Source organism: Nicotiana tabacum, chromosome 4 (genome assembly GCF_000715075.1).
Source record: "Nicotiana tabacum cultivar K326 chromosome 4, ASM71507v2, whole genome shotgun sequence".
Taxonomy (NCBI): domain Eukaryota; kingdom Viridiplantae; phylum Streptophyta; class Magnoliopsida; order Solanales; family Solanaceae; genus Nicotiana; species Nicotiana tabacum.
The window spans coordinates 25107134-25128275 of NC_134083.1; the positions used below are offsets into that span (position 1 = coordinate 25107134).

The 21142-nt window shown below is 36.9% G+C and overlaps 4 protein-coding genes across 9 annotated transcripts; 2 read left to right on the forward strand and 2 right to left on the reverse strand.

Moving 5' to 3' along the window:
- Positions 1–327: 327 nt before the first annotated feature.
- Positions 328–6700, forward strand: LOC107831470 (ribulose-phosphate 3-epimerase, chloroplastic). The gene is made up of 10 exons (XM_016659233.2): positions 328–846; positions 2205–2319; positions 2590–2730; positions 2823–2936; positions 4314–4392; positions 5158–5267; positions 5347–5403; positions 5806–5875; positions 5980–6084; positions 6504–6700. Exons 1-9 carry the CDS (start codon positions 737–739, stop codon positions 6027–6029), a joined length of 846 nt encoding a protein of 281 aa, XP_016514719.1. The 5' UTR covers positions 328–736; the 3' UTR covers positions 6030–6084; positions 6504–6700.
- A 267-nt stretch (positions 6701–6967) lies between these two features.
- LOC107831467 (vacuolar fusion protein MON1 homolog) lies at positions 6968–14916 on the reverse strand. 4 transcript variants are annotated; one of them, XM_075251560.1, is made up of 15 exons: positions 14143–14916; positions 13226–13305; positions 13016–13087; positions 12836–12875; positions 12268–12369; positions 12009–12130; positions 11381–11513; positions 11183–11274; positions 9816–9897; positions 9341–9405; positions 8854–9156; positions 8673–8764; positions 7965–8029; positions 7732–7849; positions 6968–7236 (listed from the first exon to the last, which is right to left on the reverse strand). In XM_075251560.1, the coding sequence occupies exons 1-14, from the start codon at positions 14626–14628 to the stop codon at positions 7754–7756; spliced, it is 1830 nt and encodes a 609-aa protein (XP_075107661.1). In that variant the 5' UTR covers positions 14629–14916; the 3' UTR covers positions 6968–7236; positions 7732–7753. The 4 variants fall into 4 exon arrangements, with proteins under 4 accessions (XP_075107661.1, XP_075107660.1, XP_075107663.1 ...); XM_075251559.1 differs by lacking the exon at positions 7732–7849; XM_075251562.1 differs by having other exon boundaries at positions 6968–7849.
- A 1711-nt stretch (positions 14917–16627) lies between these two features.
- LOC107818977 (putative carbohydrate esterase At4g34215) lies at positions 16628–19387 on the forward strand. Of its 3 annotated transcripts, XM_016645058.2 has the most exons (4): positions 16634–16786; positions 17288–17339; positions 17955–18545; positions 18718–19387. In XM_016645058.2, the coding sequence occupies exons 3-4, from the start codon at positions 18006–18008 to the stop codon at positions 18973–18975; spliced, it is 798 nt and encodes a 265-aa protein (XP_016500544.1). In that variant the 5' UTR covers positions 16634–16786; positions 17288–17339; positions 17955–18005; the 3' UTR covers positions 18976–19387. The 3 variants fall into 3 exon arrangements, with proteins under 3 accessions (XP_016500542.1, XP_016500543.1, XP_016500544.1); XM_016645056.2 differs by lacking the exon at positions 17288–17339 and having other exon boundaries at positions 16628–16786; XM_016645057.2 differs by lacking the exon at positions 17288–17339 and having other exon boundaries at positions 16632–16786; positions 17870–18545.
- LOC107818971 (putative pentatricopeptide repeat-containing protein At1g74400) lies at positions 19278–21073 on the reverse strand. Its single transcript, XM_016645050.2, has one exon. It carries the CDS (start codon positions 20923–20925, stop codon positions 19645–19647), a length of 1281 nt encoding a protein of 426 aa, XP_016500536.2. The 5' UTR covers positions 20926–21073; the 3' UTR covers positions 19278–19644.
- Between the last annotated feature and the right edge of the window lie 69 nt (positions 21074–21142).

A 21142-nucleotide genomic window follows, 5' to 3' on the forward strand; every position in this document is an offset into this window, starting at 1 on the left:
AAGAAACATTAATTAGAAAATATTTTTGACTATTTTACCTTTATTTATATCTTAAGATATAATATCTGTTCATTGAATATTATTTTATTTATGTGTTATCTCCATCTTCAAGAACCATTACTACTAAGGATAAAATGAAAAAAAATAATTAATTTTATTATAAACTTCTAAAATGACAAATAATTTGATATAACTATTTTTAGAAATCACGATAAATAATTTGAGACGGAGGGTAATTCTTATTAGGTAGATCACATAAATTACCATGGAGAGAGTAATTATTAATTATAATTATAAAGTTGTAGCGTCATTCCCGATGCAAAGATTAGTAAACAAAAGTGGCTTTTGGCTTTGGCATTTAGCCTTTAGGTTGGGTTGGGGGTTTTCTTCTCTAGTTCTCTTTCTGCGCTTGTGCCCATCATGCGATAAATGGAGGGGCAGTCCCAATAGTCCCTACAAATTGAGTCAGCAACAGAGAAGAGCCAACCATTGAAGATAAGCGAAGCCGCTATGCGAAAACCAAATCAGACACGTGTCAATCTGATATTTCATTCTTGATTTTTCCTCAAAAATAACAGTCTTTTGGTTCTTCTTGTCTTGAAAGTCTCAAAAGTTAGAGGGTAGTTGAAATTTTGAGCTCCTGTGCTTTCAAATTGACAAAGCACCAACTTTTTCTCCTCCTTAATTCCCCAAACAAGAGAAAGTTTGCTGCAAGAGAAAAAAAAGAAAATTTTCAATGGCAACAACAGCTTCTTGTGTAGGTTCATCAACTCTGTTACAATCCCAAATTAATGGATTTGGCGGGAGTCTTAAGCTTCAAAAGCCCAATTCACTCACTTTCACCAGGTTTTTATTAAAAAATTTAAGTCTTTATATTCCTTATTACCCCAATTCGTTTGATCGTTTGCTTGTAATCTTTTTACTTAAAAAGTTAATGTTGGAAAGAAAACTTGACTACTAGTCTGCTGTGGGAAGTCTTGAATCAGTCAATTCCACATAAAAATCTCACCTTGATGTTTTGGGTGTTCCTTTTGGTGCTGTTTTGATGTTCTCATCCTTACTGATAAAGAAGACCTAATTTGACTTGGCAATTATTAGAGTAAAATGTTTTGAGAAGATTATCATATTGAGTTTGTTTTTTTTTTTTTAGAAGGAAAAAAACGTTTAAGATCATGGTATGAAAGAAATAATAAGTTAGTACGATATCCAGTTAAGTTTGAAATAGTATTAGGCAGTACTAACTTATGACTATTTGAAGTGTTAGAGGGAAATGGTTAAATTTTTGCGGATGGTCTGAACAGGGAAAGAAGGTAGCATATAAGGAACTGAATGTGTTTATCAGAGATATAGGGCCACCAGAGGTATCATGATGCTGCATATTGAGTGGATTACCCTTGAAATTTTATTGGTCAGAAAAATATAGGAAATGGTTGATGAAAGTTGGTAAAGCTCTGAGTTCCTTTCAAGGCTAAAGGAGAAGACTTTTTTGCACTGGGGTTTTAGATATGTAATGTAGAGAACGATAAAGATATACCAGGAATTTTTGCTCTCTTAAGTTTGTGAATATGCCTTGCTGAGCTTAAACTAGTAAGGTTCTAGTAAAGCCTGAAGGAAGTGTTTCAATATCATATCCTATTGTACATGGTAAGAAAATGGTCTTGAAGAGTCAACATTATAAGTTGGATAATATGCAATTCATGTTCTCTTTAGCATTGCCTGTGGCGACAATTTAGTATCTAACAGCATCAAGAAACCACCTTCTTCAATTGGCTATTGACTGATAATGTAAAGTCATTTGGAAATGCGTCTTGGCAGTGCCAAGGTCTTTTGACATTCTGATTAATTCTTGTTGAAGTCACTGTGACTTCTAGGTTTTTCAACAAGCGCCAATCTTAACGTGAATTTGATTCCAGTTGCTATTAGCTCTTTATCTCTCCGATGAGATTATGCTCAGTTGGTGATGCAAATTTACTTAGGTAGTTGTAAAAATGAGCCAATTGTCTGCAATATCAGCTGAGTTTATGCATCTTTTTTTCTTTTTGGAGACGAGCCGTTTGTTTTCATTTCCTGCTAACAACTGGATGTTCCTTTCTTAATAGGAAGTTTATCCAGTAGTTGCTTCTCTTTCTGCAACTATGCCCCTTACAATAGCATCATAAATCTGCCCAAGTATTATTGCTCCTAATATTTGCTTATAAATGCAGGAGGAGAGTTCAAACTGTGGTGAAGGCTTCTTCTCGGGTGGATAAGTTTTCGAAAAGCGATATTATTGTTTCTCCATCCATCCTTTCTGCTAACTTTTCTAAATTAGGAGAGCAGGTTTGTTGTCACATGGATCCCTTGCTTTACCATTTTTATATATAGATCTTATAAAGGTGTACTTCTATTTGGAAACCAGATATGAGAAAATTTGCTATTACATTTACGAGTTTGATATATTGAGTAAACACATTTTGCCTTCCTTCTTTTAGGTCAAGTTCTTTTATGAATTTCTTCTTTTTGTTTCTGATTTCTCATAAACATGCCAGTTAAGCTGATTAATCAATCATAGCAGTAAGTGCTTTACTCTTGTACCTTTCATGCATTTAGGTGAAAGCAGTTGAGCAGGCAGGCTGCGACTGGATTCATGTAGATGTGATGGATGGCCGATTTGTTCCAAATATAACTATTGGACCTCTTGTAGTTGATTCCTTGCGCCCTATCACTGATCTTCCATTGGATGTGCATCTGGTATTTCCCATTGTTCATGTGGTAAAACTAATTTCAGGTCTATAGGCATGAGAATGCTTTTGCTAATGTTCAATTTCAACGGACCATTGCAGATGATCGTCGAACCTGACCAGAGAGTACCTGATTTCATAAAAGCAGGTGCTGATATCGTCAGTGTTCACTGTGAGCAATCTTCTACCATCCACTTGCATCGTACAATAAATCAGGTAAGAATATCTCTTTCTCGCTTTCTTTCTTTTGTTTGATATATACAAGGAGTCTTAAAAAATCTTAGCAACAATGTTTTCAAAAGTGTTGGTGTACTACAACCTGAGGAATTCCTCTTCATCCCTACTTTTTTGGATTACATGATAGGTTAGCCCATGCAAAATATATTTTTGGATCAAATACAAACAGTAAAGGGCTTTTTGCTGTTCTCATATACAAATGTTATGAAGGTATAAGTGCACAGTATGCAATTCAGATTCAGCTATCTTAATGGTATTGATGCATGGCTTTTCTTTGGCTGCTGCAGCTAGTTGTGTGAGCCTCAAGATAACGGCTAAAAGTGATCTCTCAAACAAAGAATTGCATTGTTGTTTCTATGAAATTTTCTGCATTTTTCTGTAGGAGCAAGCTACAAATTTGCTAAAAGCTTTCTTTTGGTGGGATTAGGCCTACCAACTGCCTTACCCTTGGTAAAAGTTTTGTACGTGGGACTTGTTCGGTGTCGTTGTCAATCTTCTGAAATTTTGGCATCACTTATCTAAAAAGATTTACTCTTGGTTCTGTTATCCTTCAGACCCATGAATGCTCAGAGGCATGCTTGTTTTTGTCAAATACGAGTTTCCTTTTTGTCAATAGTGACTATCTCATCATAGGAATTAGATTGCAAACCTCTTCTCTTAAGTTAAGATTGTTAGGAATGTGATACATAAGTGCAGATGTAACAGAATTACCACCAGTCTAAAGTTTTCACTTAGTATAAATTTTCGATTGTGAGATCAATCCATGATTCTTGGTGTCTTTTATCAGAAGTTTAAATACTGGTGTTTTTCATTTACCTTTATTGCATGCTTTTCTTTTAGGATATAAGTTAAAAATAACTTGCTGGAGTAAGTGACTAATTATTCGTGATGAAATTTATTACTTTTCTTGTAGATAATGCCTCTCTTGAACACTTTTTTTCATGACGCAATGCATCCAAACTCACATCATAGGGATTAGAAAAGAAAATGTAGAGTGCTAGTTTTTCTTATATCGAATACTTATTTATTGAGAGTTTCTTTTTTTTTTTTTACTTTTTCTGATTACCTTCTACATTAGATCTACTTTTTCTATTTAAAATGAACTATTCCTTCTAGAAAAAATGTATAGGATTATGGTTGGGTGTTCCATGATATTGAAAATGGCGTGCTGTAATTTGTAATTGTGGAAGCCTATATGATACAGAAATTCAGCTGGTGACATTTCAGAATACTATGATTTTGTTACCCAAAGAAAGTTCTAACTTCATGGTTAGCTTCTTATGTTTTTCCTGTCTTATCCATTATTCACATTATTTAAGTTTTTCTTGACCACCTTCGTAATTATTTCTGGTTCAGATTAAAAGTTTGGGAGCTAAAGCTGGGGTTGTCCTCAATCCTGGAACCCCTTTAACCGCAATTGAATATGTTCTTGATGGTAAGATGTTGCTTCTTAAAGACAATTTTTCGGAGATGATTACTCTAAGTATATTTCCTATTATTCTTCTGCTTCAACTTTCTTCTTTAATACTGGTTATGTGAGAGTCAATAGTGAAATTGGGAATTGTTGGCTTTGTATAGGTAATATAGATTGGGTATCTTTCAAAGTTGGCTTTGTATGGTAGAAAAGCATGTAAAAGCACCTTAGATCCTGCTAGTTAAATCATTAGGCTTACCTATGCTGAATATACTGTACAATGTTGCAACGTTTTAAGATTGGTGAACGAAGCGAAAACTTGGAAAGTGTGCCCTTGAACTACTTGTATATTAATCTGCATGCAACAGGGAAACCTGAGCTTAGAGATGCTGATTCGAAAAGCAAGGTGTTAGAGTCCCACATTAGTTGAGAGTATGTGTTGCAGTCCCTTTATTTGGTCTTTCGAAATCCTCCCTCATGAGCTAGCTTTTGGTATTAAGTTAGGCTCAAGGTATATTATTCTTAATATGCTATTAGAGCTAGAGCCGATCTTTATTCTTGGTTTGCCTAATGTTGGGCTCCAATTTTATGTTGTCAATGCTCCAGATGTCAGTTCTGGCTCCTGGCCTTTTGGGCGGGGTGGGGGTGGGGGTGGGGGGTGTTGTGGGGGTGATCTTCCAGTCTATAACCTGTATGCTGCCTCTAGAAGGCTAGGTCAGGTAAGGCATTAAACATTGGATCCAAAGTGATAAATTGCTTATGTCTTTATTTTTGTTTGTGCAACAGCTGTTGATCTGGTGCTGATAATGTCTGTAAACCCTGGATTTGGGGGACAGAGCTTCATTGAAAGTCAGGTCAAGAAAATCTCAGACTTGAGAAGAATCTGCGCAGAGAGGGTAATTCTTTTACCCTTTTTTCAGTCTCTGTAAAGTGCAAACTACGCAATGCAATGACATGCCTATTTTAACTTTGCAGGGACTAAACCCTTGGATTGAAGTTGACGGTGGTGTTGGTCCCAAAAATGCTTACAAGGTGATTGATGCTCTCCCATGATTATAACTCCTCTCCCAACTAGCTTGTCACTTGACCCTCATTAAATCTGAAAATATTTATTTTTCATCTTATATATTGGAATAAGTCATAGGATGTGAAGACAGGATAAATCTTACCTGCGGCATTTCAAGTGGCGTGCAAATGCTACTACTTGATTTGTACCTTGTGAATTCGAATCTTTTCTAAATTGTTCTGATATTCTATCAGTTTCATGGAGCACAGCCTTATCTTTCTCCATATCTTGCCATTTATTTTGGCAAACGTGTTTTATATTGTAACGAAGAGTAACCTACTTCTCAAATTATAGAGAATTGTATGTGATGATTACAAAGAGAACATTGTGCATCAAAGCAACCAACCATTAACCATGGTTCCTTGCAGGTCATTGAAGCTGGAGCCAATGCTTTGGTAGCTGGTTCTGCCGTCTTTGGAGCTCCTGATTATGCTGAAGGCAAGGATATAAAGACTCTTTATTTTGCTTTACTGAGAGACCCATAACTTGATGTTCATTAGTTAATAAACTTGGAACTTACAAATTGTGTAAACATGTTGCAGCTATTAAAGGAATCAAGACAAGCAAAAGGCCTGAAGCAGTTGCTGTATGAAGTTCCTGCCTACTTGGTTCAAGTCGTCATAACTGTTAATATGGAGTTGTTCTGTGTATGTTCATCGTCAATTTCTGATTTTTCTTCTTTATGTTTTTCAGCCAAATTTCATTAAGATTATTATTTTTCTTTACATTATCATATCTTTATTAACATTTGTGAACATTAGAGGGAGCAATCTTTAAGGTTGACCTTGATATATTTGTATTCATTGCACATACGGAAGTTCGTGCTATATGTATTTACAGTGGGAGAGAAATACCCGTTATCCATATCATGGTTTACAAGACGATGACTAGATTCAATTTTTTAATCAATAGACCTTTCTTTTACTATGTTTTGTGAGGCTGAGACAAGATTGGTAGGATGGAAGTATAGATCTACTAGGTCTTTATAAGTGGATTGCACTTTCATCGTTTAGTTCCTTACATTTCTGTGGAGTCCTCACAATAGCTTTATTTGCATTTGACGCAGATGACGGCGCGAATCCCAGCAGCAAAGCAAGAATAGTTGCGAGGCTGCAGCATGGTTCACTCTATATTCAGACATAATAGGGAAAATAAAATAGCCCATCTCAGAGGTTTCGTGTAATACAGTATATTGTGCAACTTATCTTGCATAGGGAACAAGATAATTCTACATTGAATATCCAATTTTCAATTATTTCCAAATCATTGGATATTTTGTTGATGTTTATGAGTTAGTGTCAAGTTCCGGACTAAATGCCCTAGCCCTCACGCGGAAGGAATAAATGGTTGCAACCATATTCCGTTGTGCTTTAGCCTCAATATAACATCACAGCGAGGGAAATTGTCTTTAGCAATCCATCAGATGATTATGTAGAATTACAACGAATTGATGATACAGATAGCGCTACAAAAATTCATAAATCGTACAAGCTAAAATGAAATGACGCCTAGAGTGAGACAACTCATATCTTGACTGCCAAACATTAAACTACAATTGGCATTCATTACCAAGTAAGATATAAATATAGAACCACAAAAATGGAAGGCCTACAAAAATGATGCCATACCTTATTAAAGGAATTTGAGAAAAGAAAAGTTTTAAAAAAAATAGAATACACGTAAAGAAGCGAACATGGGGAACATCACCATGAGAAAGGACTCGCTCCTAACAAGAAAATCTCATTTTCTATGTTCTTGATCCACTGACACACTCGATTGCAAGTTTTTATAGCTAGAGCCTGCAAGGTGGAATCTTACCAAACGTCAAAAAGCAGAAAGAACACATGTAAAGAGAACAGTTCTTACATTCCAAAAGAATTGGCACAAGAAAATTGAAGCTTAAACTAACAAGACACATTGAAATCCGGAAAGACAAAATCAGCTTTGACGTATTTATCAGCATTTCAGTTCACAAAAAACTGTAGATAAGACAGATGCCAGTTACTAAATAATATCTCGAATAATAGCTCTTTGACCATGATGCCTAAGAAGCAAGTCAACATATATCTAGGGGTGGCAGGATAAGATCATCTTGGGGTTAAGGTACACATTGGGGTAGATTCTTCAATTCAGCAAATAATCATGTCAAAGTGACATTTTGATTTCAGTCGTTAGGGCTAAAAGCCTTGTGGTATATTGAATTAAACTTGTTATCTTCCTGTTGTATATGGTAACAAAACAGTAGGGGGCCATGCACAAATCTCATGTGGTGCTGCAAGTGGTAACCAACTTACCAGAGTACAGAACAAAAGTGAACTAAGGTCTGTTAAATCTCCTGCATGTTTGAATCGGCACAGTTTCAATACCTAAACTGGCCCATGAATTCCTCATCCAAAGATAAAATGGAGTCGCCTATAGCTCATATAACACCATAAAAATGATTGGTGGAAAGACTATAAATAAAAGTGACATTCAAGATAACACTCGGACAAACAACAGGTTTAGAAGAAAAAGCAAATAATAAAACCTTGTCTGCCAGGGGATCAAATGCTGCATAAAGTTCGAAATCCTGAGTAACCCAGCACAGCAGAACTGCAAGATAAGGTAAGGAAGTCAATTCAAGAGGAACTAAACTATTATCATGGGAGAAAATTTTGGGAGTTGTTCTGTTCTACGTTTCTAATTTCCCCTACCAGAATTCGGTAACTACTTAAAAAAAGACAAAGAATTAAAGGTCAATACTGGAAAGCAAAGAGGCTTGGTACCAATTGATTACTACGTATATCCTTAACTAAAAAAATCCACTTGAAATCATTGCCTGCAAACTTCCAAGGGATCACACATTTCTCGCAATTACAACTCACAAGATTTTTTTTCCTTGCTCATGAATAACAAGGAATAACGGCAACCATGAAGAACAATAAAAATATAGGAGAATGCGTCCGTTTTCTTTTTTTAAATCTGTTACCCAACAACTCTCAGTGTCTACCCAAGGAGAACTTCTCCATCCCAACCTCAAAGCTTAGATAAAAAATTAACCTGCTCTATGGTACTATGCAAGCAGAAAGAGTCATAGATAGGTTCTGTAGACTTATTTTAAGTTTGAAAGAAAAATAGATTTACAATATGTAGATCGGATTATCCATGCAACTTGGACCTCCATCGACTAAATCTATAAATAGAAAGGTTTTAGCGCTTGAAGAGCTTTGCATATAAATAACACCCAAGAACGTACCATAATTTTCATCCCTTCTGAACTGAGTTTTGTGAGGTCCAACTCCTTTATCATGCATGGATGCATAAAGCTTCTGGTAAGCTCTATACAACCTGCAATAGAAGATATCATCTCACAGTTAAAAGAAAAGAAAAAAAGACAAGTAATGTTTGTTATGACAGCGTTGATTTTGCAGTAATACCTTTTCTGCTGTTGTCTATTATTTACTGGTGAGGAAAACTCGGACGACACATACTGGTCAAGATAAATACTTCGATACATAAAATGCCAAAGTCCAGCAGGACCACCAACACCTATGAATGCTTCAGAAAATCTGTCTGATGACTCTCTAGTATGTCCAGGCTGACCCAGATGAGGGGAGACTGCTCCGGACTGAGAACCATGATCAGTAGGTAAATCCTCAACACGCATGCCACCATCAACCATGGATCTTTGAGCTTCACCAAGTACATTGGACTCCAGAAGTACCTTTTCAATACGAACCCTACAAGATAGATTATAACAAGCTAATGCCTCCTGACAGAATTTAAGAATAGATATACACTGGAAATTGCAGTGGCTAATATTTCCCATGGTTCAGATCTAATGGAAACATAAGCAAAATTCTCAGCTTTGAGTACTGGAAACAAATTTACTTGAAAAATAAGAAGAGAAAAGGCACTATTTACCTGCAATCTTTAAGATGATGAAAGGCATCTGAACTTGTAGTAAGCAATATTAAATATGTGTCAACCTGTAATATACAGCACCGAATTTGGGTAATTTGCTATGAATAGCAATAGCATAAATGGAAAACTTTGGAAACACCAAAATCTTATAATTCTTGTAAGGCAGCCTACTACTACCATTCAAAAAGAGATTCAACTTAAAATCTTTCATCAATAGATACTTCCTCTATATTAAGCTGGCAGTCTTACTTTGCATACACGGAATAAGAGAGTTGAGATTTACAGTTGTTTAAGAAAAGCAGCCAAATATTAAAGTAAATAATATCTTTTGACAAATTTGAATTTTCTAAATATGTATCTGATGTCTGTAGTACATATTCAAAAAGTAATAAATATTAGTACCTTTGAAGGAAAGTTAACAACATTTTGGGAGGAGGGAACTATTAAAGAATAATTCTACACCTGCCCAACTTACATCAAGGTACTGCACATAAGCATGTAGAAATGCCATGGGGTTGTATCTTGGTAAGCAAATCGGTGAGAAGGATTCTGATGTCCTGCATGACACCAATGAGCATGTTATCGTATAGCCTCCAGGAAATTAGATAGTATAAATGGAATACAGACCTTAAGTGGGCTGTAACATATGCTCTTTAATTTTTTATTTTTTCTATGGAAGAAACCCCACCCCCACATTCTCTCTGCCCAAAAGTCGTCAATGGTCCTTTCCCAGTTTTCTTTCTTGGTGATCGGAACCCCAATCAATATTGGAGGTAGAGGGTCCTTTTCACTATCGCTCAGTTAAAATATATAATTACTCAGTCATCAATATACATTATATTGTTACGTAATATGTGACCAACCGTCCACAGTCAATAAGGGCGCACAAAAAAGTCAAAGACAATCAAAGCAAGAATGAGGAGCACGCATTAGGAAGTGAGAACATCAACTACACAGAATAGAAGAAACGAATTTGAATGCACTGTCATTATGATATCATGATAAACAAATCCTAGCTAAGCCAAAGCTACAAGCTGCCTCTGGACACGAGACAAATGTCCAAGAGAGAATCTATAAGTACAGAGTCATTACACCAAATTAATGGGGACTCGTACACATAACAACTACTATTGCGCCTCAGTCCCAAACAAGTTGGGTCGGCTATATGAACCCTCACTGACCATGATCCCCATTTAAATTCTTCTCAAGCCAAAAAATGAAAAGTGAAAATTCCCACACCAACCCCAGATCATTCGACTGCCAGATAAAATGTATTGGAGCCTCAAGAAAAAGTAAGGTGATCCTTTGTTGCGGAAACAACTTAATTAAAGCGCGTGGAAACCTAAGTGAATGAGATCTAGTAAAATACGATATGTAACAATCTATGTTGCGCAGACTCTCCAAAATGATGCCGCACCAGTGTCGGATCCTCCAAAAATACACTATTTTTGGAGGATCCGACACGCACCCGGCAAAATTTTCGGAGAGTCCGAGCAACATAGGTAACAATTAGCATAAGTGACCTAATTACACGAAAAAACAGAAACATATTAATAATGGTAAATTTCATAACGGCAAAACGCTACGACAGGATCCTCCAAGGACAAATACTAAAATTAGCATGGCCATTTACAGTAACATCTGTATCCCCCAAAAGCCAAACCTGCCTCGATAACTGACCACATTTAGCAACCTTGCCCAATCATTCATTCAAAAAGATCAGCAAATTCAGTAAAACTTGCATATGCACGTGTAACATGAATTTATCAATCATCTCCAAACATTTCCACCAGGTACACAAGTAAATGGCCCAAGCAAGAATCAAAAGTTAGTAGAACTTGCCTAAATGATTCAGAAGACATAACAAAGTTGGAGAGCAATAGCATATCATCAGGGTGAAGCGATGCTTTCTGTGCACCAACAAGACTGATAACCTGCAAATCAACTTTAAACAGGATGTTTTAAACAATACAGTAAACTGAGACCTATGTGCCTCCGAAATGTGCAATTTGAAAGAAGAATAAGAAATAGAAACAAGACCTTGTGTTTACACATTAATATGGCAAACAAGACCCCTGAGTCAGCTACATCTTGCAAGATGGCACCAGCAGCTTGCCTTGTCGCATAAGCAAGTGGAAGACATGTGTAAGCATGGAGAAAACTAGATGGGTTCCTGGAATCCAAATAAGCACACTTAATATATTAGTATAGGTAATGATATCATTAGCATAGGTAGGAACAGTTTATATTAAGAACCAAGTAAAATAGTTTGCAATCAAATCATCAGCAAGGTGTTTCTGAACAACATATTCTGAAAATTCAACCAACAAGCTTCCCAAGAATTCTTTTCCACTAGAATGTCCACACTGCATCTTAAACTTGAGCAGGAACTCAGTAGAGATGGAACAGGACTTCTGCAATATATAGCATTCATATGCTTTTCCTTTTCGACAAATATGTTACATATATTCTTGTGACCATCTTTTCCATAACTTATAAGCATGAATTTTGCATCTTATTTTGTACTTATCGCATCATCTTGATGCCAATAATGAAACAAATTACTTCATCAAAAAGAAAATAAAAGGTATCATGATGAAGATTAGTATACAGGCTGAGAGAGAGAGAGGGAGACGGAGGGAGGAGGGAGTGAGAGCATAGCACAAACCAACTGAACGAATGGATTAGAGAAGAGAAGACAACGTCCGTTCCTCCAAGCAAAGGAGTCATATCAAATTTAGAGTTCTTCTCGAAACATCTATTCACAGACTTCGTAAGAATAAGTATCATCTGCATTCATATAACAATTGATATATGAGGAATTGCATACATCTGTCAGAACAATTGGCAGTCAATTAACATGCCAAGGCAAACTCTGACAATAAAGCAACAACAGGAAAAAAGAGAAAAGAAAAAGAGTGACTTACCTGACCATAGAGGAGCTCTAGTTGTACCCTCAATGACTGATATGACTCTTCTGTACAGCTTATGCAAACCAAGTAAATAGGTCCTTTCACAAGAAATACAACCTGAAACACAAGCCTTAAATGTCTGTTAAACAAGAAAATACAAATCAGGCAGCAGCACCCTTTCAACAAAGTGCTTAAGCAGAAAAGTTTTCTGTTAAGTTGCCTAATGTTGCAACTCAATTGCTAATATTACAAACTCTTCCTAGGTGACCACTCACTTGCAATGCCAAATAGTGTTGGATATCTTTTCTTTCCTTCCTTCTTTCTTTTGATGCCAATTTTCGAAACAATAACATTCAAGCATTTAAAAAAATAACTTACAGATCAAACTGATATATATATATACAATTTACCTTATCAAAAAAAAAACTAGCATGAACATCCACAACCACTAGGCAATAATCCATGCAACTTCGAAATTTCCGAGCATGAAATGTCATAGATGAAGGTGAGGTGTCGACAATGCAAGAAAGCACAAGTTCCATCATCATTGCATTATGGAGAATTTTGAGACAAGGAGACTGACCTGGTGTTTCCCGGCTCTGACCAAGTTGACTCGATCACCCCTGAAAAAGACACCAATCAGGCAAACTTCAATATCCCGCTATGACTTCGCTGAAAAGGCAGGGGGTAGCAGGTAACAAGGTAGCCAAAAGATAAGCTTATAAGAAAAAAAGAACAACTCCTTAATTCATTAGAAAAATACCCATTCTCCACAAATGAAATGATGGCCTGCAAGGTGGCAGAGAATCCAGCAAGCTTGTGTTCATCTCCATATCTTCAAGTGAAATAAAAAAGAAAAATAAGAAATCCCAGAGAAAATTATATATGATGAAGAAGAAGTAGTTCAATAGTATATAGTACTCTAATTAATGAATGTCATTCAGTACTCCGGATGGGGGGCTTCAACACTGACCTTGAGTATATCGGTTTTCCTGAGTTACTCAAGACAAAGAAGTGCTTCTTTCTTTTTCTCCATGAAATAGAAGCATCATCCTGCACTTCATCAATCAAAAAAGTCAAAAGATAAACATGAATCATATCAACAATGGATAGTCTCCTTTACTTCCCCTGTGATGTTACTAAAGAATCAGTTTTAGTTGTCTGCATGTAAATTAGTTTCACCAACATAATTTTTGCGATAAAACAGTATAAAATATATTTTTTATTGTCTTTGCCATAGAGACAAGCTCCTAAACATACCTGGACTAGTCTTCTAACAATTCTAAACAAGACAAAGGATCATAAATTTCACTGCTAAGCGAGAGTTCAAACTGATGAAAATGCAGCCGGAAGTCTTGATTACTAGACTGTATGTATACATTGGGAGAAAATATAAAAAGTTGTAAACTTATACTTCCTCTGTCCCAATTTATGTAACACTCTTTCCTTTTTCGTCTGTCCATGATAAGAATGAAACTTTTCTACGCTCATAAACAATTTAACTTTAAACTTCTCATTTTACTCTTAACGAGGTGATCTATAGCCACATAAATTTCTATGGCTATACTTTGTGCCTATTCAAACACCCTCACATAAATTGGGGCAGAAGGAGTAAACCATAATTGCTACCACACCCACTACTTAATCTCAGTTCATGCCATCTAAAACCCAAAAGTGAAATTTCAGCCTACAAGTGGTCCTCAATTTGACCTTATTGCAGCCTACAAGTTGTCCTCAGTTTGACCTTACTATCAAGAATCAAAAATCCCCTGATTGCACAAGCTAACATTTAACAAAATTCTTCTCAAGTTATAACACTGTAGGATTTGCTAAACTAGCCACAACTACTATTTAGAGCTAAACATTCACCGTAGCTTCTGTTGGACTGACCTCACTGCCGTGGCGTTTCCCAGGAAGCCATTGCACTTGAGAGTCGGAAACTCCGTCAAAAGAATCACTATTCCCAATTTCGAGAATCTCACCATCGACCTCCTCCTCAATGCCAGAGGTCCTACTACTGGCGTTACTACTCCCTCTTTCACCCGCATAGCCACTACTACTAGGACTTGACGGCGCCTCCATTTCTTCCGAATTGTTCCTCCACATGGCACTCGAAGAGCTAAAGTCTTCCGCCACATTGATACGAGGCAGCTCTTCAGCTCCGGGATTCTCATTCAACGATCCATTCACGAGCTTATCCTGATTGGATGGCGAAGTATCCTTGGCATCATCGAATTCGGGTTCGGATTCGGGTTGACTGACTGAAATTGAGGACAATTGATTCTCGATGGCGTCCAAGGACTGATCAATAGAGTTGGAGCTAGGTCCAATCTTAGGTTTCCGATCATCGTCCGATAAGTCAGAGTCGGAAGGCATAGGTGAAGACTGTCAACGGCCGGGGACCGAAAACAGTAACAGAAGATTCAGTAGGATAGGGAAAAAGTAGGATGATTAACCTAACATTCAGCTAATACAGTAGTCGAAATTCAGTATCCGTTTCGTCCTACCAATCCAGATGTCTGTCTGCAATTCTTCGCTCCGCGCGCACAGAGCGAGTCACTTCTTCTGACCGGTAGGTGACTTCGCTTCGTACCGCGGAGATAAAGCGCTTGCAACGGTTGGACCGGTTCCGTATCTAAGCAACTTTGGGCTTTGAGTGTAAAGCTGTTTTTTAGATTGAACGTGGGCCTATAAATGAGCGTTAATTTGAAATGGATCCAAACAATACTCAAATAGTATACGCTTAACATGATATAGCCACTTTTAATGTTTCTTTAAGAATATAGCCATAATTTAAAAATCAATGCAAATATAACCAGTTATTTCTTGGATTGTTCCCGGACCTCAAGTATAGGAATGTACTGGGTATGTTGTTGTTGCTGTTGTTATTATTTCTTGGATTGTTATCCTTTTTCAGTTCAAACATTTGTTCATCGATCCATTTATGCATGCTGTAACTTTCTCCTTACCTTTAATTTTAGAATAATTTTTCAGAAATCACTATTGTTTAACGGCTATTAACTTCTTATAGCTACCGTATACATAATTACTTCCTATAACTGCTATTTAGTTGTTACGGTAATGTATTCATACAGTAGCAAAAAGCGCCTAAAAATCAGGGTAGTCCAGCTGTACACGCATTTATTCACATGTATTCGCGCCATGTATTCATGAATATAGCAGCAAAAATCGCCTAAAAATCATGGCAATCCAGTTGTACGCGCATGTATTCACATGTATTCATGCTGCTGTATTCATGAATACATCGGTAAAAACGCCTAAAATCAGGGCAGTCCAGCTATACGTGCATGTATTTACGTCATGTATTCATGAACACAACAGCAAAAAAAGGCCTAAAATCAGGGCAGTCAATCTGTACGTGCATGTATTCACATGTATTCGCGCTGCTGTATTCATGTATACAACAGTAAAAAGCGTCTAACATCACGGCAGTCCAGTTGTACGCACATGTATTCACGTGTATTCGCACCATGTATTCATGAATACAGTAACGACAATCATCTTAAAAATAAGTATATCCAGCTGTCTAAGAGAGAGGAAAAACATAAATAGCATATTTCATGCCTTATTTCATACCTCAGTGGTAGTATATACCATAAATACTTATTTTGCTATAAAATATAAATTGTAGCTATAGAAAATAATATTTTAAAATAATTTTGATTTATAATAAATAGGGTGTATACCATTGCTATACGAGGTAAAAATTTCTTAATTTTACAGGTGTTGTGATAAAAAATTCATCTTTGATATACCGAAATTGACATCGGTGATGTTCTTGAATTTTCTTAAACGAGATTGACTTGCACCTTATAAAATTGATGAATCAAAAATATATTATTTCTGTTTTACTTCTTTAGTAATGAGATTTTATTATTCTGCAAAAATATGAATACATTGGGGAGCAAACCATCAAAGATAAGAGGATAGGTTGTAAATCAAAAAATGAAGTCGACTTTAAGGAAGCAAAATGCAAAAAACTGCAAAATCTTGATAGGGAGCTCTCACTATTTAATAGCTCCTACGAATTAGTTTTTTTTTTGTAATCCCAGGAAAACCGCTATAGTCTCTGCCACAGTCTCTGCCCTTCGGGTAAGCACTCTGTGGTGAGCACTCTATGCGCACTGATTAAACCCCAATGTGTAATAAACTACATATCACACATAGGATGTAAACCGCACTAGACATGCCACGTGCGACTGGTTCAGACCCAAAAGGCACAGTGTGGACAACACCCCTTCAAACCAACTGGGCCTAAGAATTAGTTGGCCTGGTAAAATATTGAATTGTTATACGGAACAAATAAAAACACCAAAATGAAAAAGAAAAAAGATAAGACCACTAACCAGAATTGGCCCCTATATACCCATCAATTTGACAAACCGCCACTATCTTTAGTTCTCTACAAACCGGAATATTTAGAAATGCAAATGTTCAATAATTAGGCCGTCGATCTTTACAAATTACAATCTTTCGTCTCCGGAATGGCAGATTCCACTGCTCTGGCCTCTGGGTACCAATTTCTATCTTTGGAGTTTACTTTTATCCTTCGGTTATTCTCGAATTACATTGATCTCCTTCCCCATTTTCTTTTCTTGACTTGCCTGTAACTACTAGAATATTGAGTGTGAGTTATACTTTTTTTTTATTTACATTTTGATTGATTAAATCTTTAACATGGTATAATCATTGGGTCTTGATCCTTGAATTGGTACTTATTGTAGTGTGGTTTTACATTTTGATTGTTTGTTTGCTACCCCCACCCCCTTGAAATATTTGGTGAAACGGTACGAGTATACACGAGAAAGCGAAGTTTATGCGTCCTGAACTTGTCATGCAACTCACAAATCATTTTAGTAACCGAGTTCGTAATTAAATATTTATACATATTTAATAAATTATTAATACAAATACTGAGTCTAAAAGCTACTGGGTAAATAACATTGTGGCTCCGCCCTGCATATTTACTATATTACACCACTAATTGGTGGAAGTTGACACTCTCTGTCGGCAGATAAACCATACTTGAATGGAATTAGAATTTGGTGTCAGCTCCACTACGTAAGGTAAAGGCTTCATTGGCAAGTGTTGTTTCTTTTCTTCTTTTTTGGATCTTTGGTTTTGTGTAATGTGGCCAGCGATGTTGATTTCATTACGAAAATGGTTGGGATTAATGAGAGATAACATCCCAGAGCTGCTTAGCTGCAAGATTTGGACTATATTCTAGTTGCATTTTATTACTTGATTCGTAAGAAGAAGAATGTCATTTCTTTGAGCTAATATCAATTGGCATTTATGAATCAAGTTCAAGTTATGATAATTTTTGCTTTACTAAAATTAGACTGAGACAAGCTTATACGGAGAACATCTATAGTAGAACTAATGTGGTCTTTTATGTTAAACATATTGTTAATGCAACATGATATTTCTCGTGTCATTCTCATTTGGATTATCCTTGATAACTTATTCTTATTCCTTTTGTCTAGTTTTATGCTGGTTCTCCTGATAATTAGGAGAACTTTGTTGAATATTGCGAAAGAAAAGTTACCTTAGTTGGTGGCCGACTTCTTGATGAATATTTCTTTTTGTACCATAGTCAGATTACATCAGAAGAATCACTGATAGATAAGTCCAAATTTGATGGCTTTCCTACCAATTTCACCATCTTTGTCTTTGGCTAGGAGGGACATTTAAAACATAGCACTGAAAGGGCATCCTCAGCTGTGTGTGCTATGGCCTCCGCCCCAGAAACTGAAGCTTTTACCCCTGAAGACATATTCATCCTCTCCGGCCAAAGTAACATGTCTGGTCGTGGCGGAGTAGATAAGCATAATCATTGGGATGCAATTGTTCCACCTGAGTGCTGTTCTGATCCTGCCAAAATTTTCCGCCTTAGTGCACACCTCAACTGGGAGATGGCATGTGAACCACTTCACCATGATATTGATACGAAAAAGACCTGTGGTATAGGACCTGGAATGTCATTTGCAAATGCAATTAAGGACAAAATGGGAGCTATTGGCCTGGTGCCATGTGCCGTAGGTGGAACTGCGTTAAAGGAGTGGGGAAAAGGGACACACTTGTATGAGAACATGATAAAGAGAGCCAGAGCTGCCATGCATCAAGGTGGAAAAATTAAAGCATTGCTTTGGTACCAAGGTGAGAGTGATACATTATTCAAGCATCGTGTCGAGACCTATAAAGCTAATATGGAGAAGTTAATACATAATGTCCGTGCTGATTTATATATGCCCTTTCTGCCAATTATTCAGGTACTCTATCATAGTTTGTTTCAAAACTAATGCTGGCTAATTGAAATTTCATGAGATACCTTTATCTAAGCATTGTTTTGAATGATGAACTGATGTGAAGATCTATGGAATAAAGTTCTTGATCATTTTCAGGTACTCTAACTGCATGCATTATACATTGTACTATACGCAGGTAGCAATTGCATCAGGAGAGGGAAAGTATATTGAAGAGATAAGACGAGCACAAAAGAGGATTGACCTCCCAAATGTTGTTTGTATCGATGCCATGGGATTGCAACTCAAGGAAGATAAACTCCATTTAACGAGTGAGGCTCAGGTCAAACTAGGTCAAATGTTTGCTGATGCATACCTTACTCACTTTGCAGCCACAAAGCATTCTTCTGTTCACTCGTCAGTGAAACGATCCTTCTTTTGCTGTTGCCTTAACTAGATGAGCAGCTTATAGAAAGCGTTCATGGAAAAAGCTGTATCAGATCATTTAGTTGAGAAATGAACTACCACAAAACGAATTTATTAATTGTTCGTAGAAGAAAGCTAAATTATCTGTGTGAAATAGACGAAAAAAAGAAGCAACAGCTACATTTTTGCAAAGAAAGTAAAGATTTCATAACTAGCATTGGATCCGGCTTTAATATGTATAAACTATAAAGGATATGAGGAGAAGCACGAGAGATGGTGTAAGAATCATTCCGTTGTTCATTTAAGAAGCAAAATGGAAGAGAAAAAAAGAAAGAAGAGAAGAGAGCATGTAGAATTTTCGTACGTTCTGAAAATTGTTATAGTATCTACAATGTACAACAAGGAGATGACAAATAGAGTATCAAGTCCTTATAATTTATGGATTTTTATCATGTCTCTGTCATGTCCAGGCAGTCTTCTTTTTTCCTTTACTTTGTCAAATGCCATCCACTTATCGGCGTCCTTTCTATATACCAGAAATTGCTTTTTGAATTAACAATATCACGAACACTCTAATGTTTGAAACTTTCTACCCAATGCCATTGATAAAAAGCTGACAAATTCACAAATGTTCTTATGTCCCGACGACGACGAGAGCAAGACCATAGTGCAAAGGATGAGCACTTCTCTTCATTAACATTCAAGAATGCAACTTTCCCACCCCAACTGAACTGCAGCCAGGAGTTCTCCTTTGTCTCATCTCATGTCTAAGCATTACTTTCTCCTCCCACATGCCTTTGGCAGCATAAATATTAGACAATGCAACATCATCACCAACGACACTAACCTCTAACTTGCCTAATTTAGACCGAGCCACTGCAGCAAGTTCTACATTGCCATGAACGCCAGAGGCACCCAGTAATGTCCTCCATATTACTGCATTTGGCTGAATTGGCATTGCCAAAATAATACTATACGCCTCGTTTAGCAGCCCACAACGGCATAACATATCCACCAAGCAGCCAAAGTGAGAAAGCCTAGGCTTTAAGCCATACTCCTCAATCATACTTCTAAAATACCTTTTCCCCTCTTCCACCATTCCCGCATGGCTACAAGCCATTAAAACCCCTATAAACATGACATCATTGGGAACAAGTAATTGGTTCTTAGTCCCTCGGCTTTTACTTGATCTTGACTTGTTTTCTGCTTCCAATGCTGAAAACAGCCTTAGCGCTTCCTCTGCTTGGCCGTGTAATGCATGCCCAACAATCATGCAAGTCCAAGTCCTAACATCCTTTATTTTAACACTATCAAACAGCAACTTAGCTTTTCTGATATCCCCACATTTTACATACATGTTCAACAGAGCATTCATTAAACATAAATCCTCACTAAACTCCGGCTTTCGACTTATCAAATCATGAATCCACTCCCCTTTATCCAATGCCCCCAGATCAGCACAGGCCGATAATGCAACAGTGAATGTTACCTGATCAGGCTCCACGTCATCCATTTGCATTTTCCTGAATATCTCTATGGCTCTGTTTGGTTTCTGATTCTGCACATACGAGGAAATCAGCGAAGTCCAGCACACGACATTCTTATTGGGTATTTCATCAAACACCTGATGAACATCAGCGACATTTGCAGTTGCATCGTACATATCCATAAGCGATGTTTGAAGAAAAATGTTGGGTTCGTAGCCAAGTTTGATGAGTAGGGAATGGGCTTGTTTGCCTTCAATGGCCATGGATTTCTTAGTGCACGCTTTGATGACATACAGCAGAGAGTAGCTATCTACTGCAGAAATCTTTTTCCTCAGCAAGTCAGAGAACAGCGATATAGTCTTGATAGGATTAGATTTGAGGTAGCTTTTGAGAGTCAGGTTGAATCTTGCTGGTTTAAGATGTCTATGGAAATGGATTTGGGGTTGCGTTGCGCTTGTAAAATGTTTGGCCACCTTATGCAAGAATCTTTTCATCTCGTGAAAATGTGTTGAACTACTCTAAAGCGTACTTCATGGAGATAATTCTGCTGTTTTACAACAATCAGTCAAGGATGGCTAAATTCAAGCTAGTTGTGATCTCCTGTATGAATATTCTATATTCATTTCACTCTACTAGATAACTAGAGTATTATTTAAGCCTTTCATCCTATTTTTAAAAAATAATACTATTGGAAGAAAATACATAAATAGA

Coding starts and splice junctions, on each gene's coding strand:
- LOC107831470 (XM_016659233.2), top strand. CDS start 737: ATGGCAACAACAGCTTCTTGTGTAGGTTCATCAACTCTGTTACAATCC. Junction 2,731..2,822: donor TTCCATTGGATGTGCATCTG/GTATTTCCCATT, acceptor GGACCATTGCAG/ATGATCGTCGAACCTGACCA. Junction 5,268..5,346: donor GAAGAATCTGCGCAGAGAGG/GTAATTCTTTTA, acceptor TTAACTTTGCAG/GGACTAAACCCTTGGATTGA.
- LOC107831467 (XM_075251558.1), bottom strand. CDS start 14,628: ATGCCTTCCGACTCTGACTTATCGGACGATGATCGGAAACCTAAGATT. Junction 12,876..13,015: donor ATTTCATTTGTGGAGAATGG/GTATTTTTCTAA, acceptor TGTCTTTTTCAG/GGGTGATCGAGTCAACTTGG. Junction 8,765..8,853: donor AATAGACAACAGCAGAAAAG/GTATTACTGCAA, acceptor CTTCTATTGCAG/GTTGTATAGAGCTTACCAGA.
- LOC107818977 (XM_016645056.2), top strand. CDS start 18,006: ATGGCCTCCGCCCCAGAAACTGAAGCTTTTACCCCTGAAGACATATTC. Junction 18,546..18,717: donor CCTTTCTGCCAATTATTCAG/GTACTCTATCAT, acceptor TACTATACGCAG/GTAGCAATTGCATCAGGAGA.
- LOC107818971 (XM_016645050.2), bottom strand. CDS start 20,925: ATGAAAAGATTCTTGCATAAGGTGGCCAAACATTTTACAAGCGCAACG.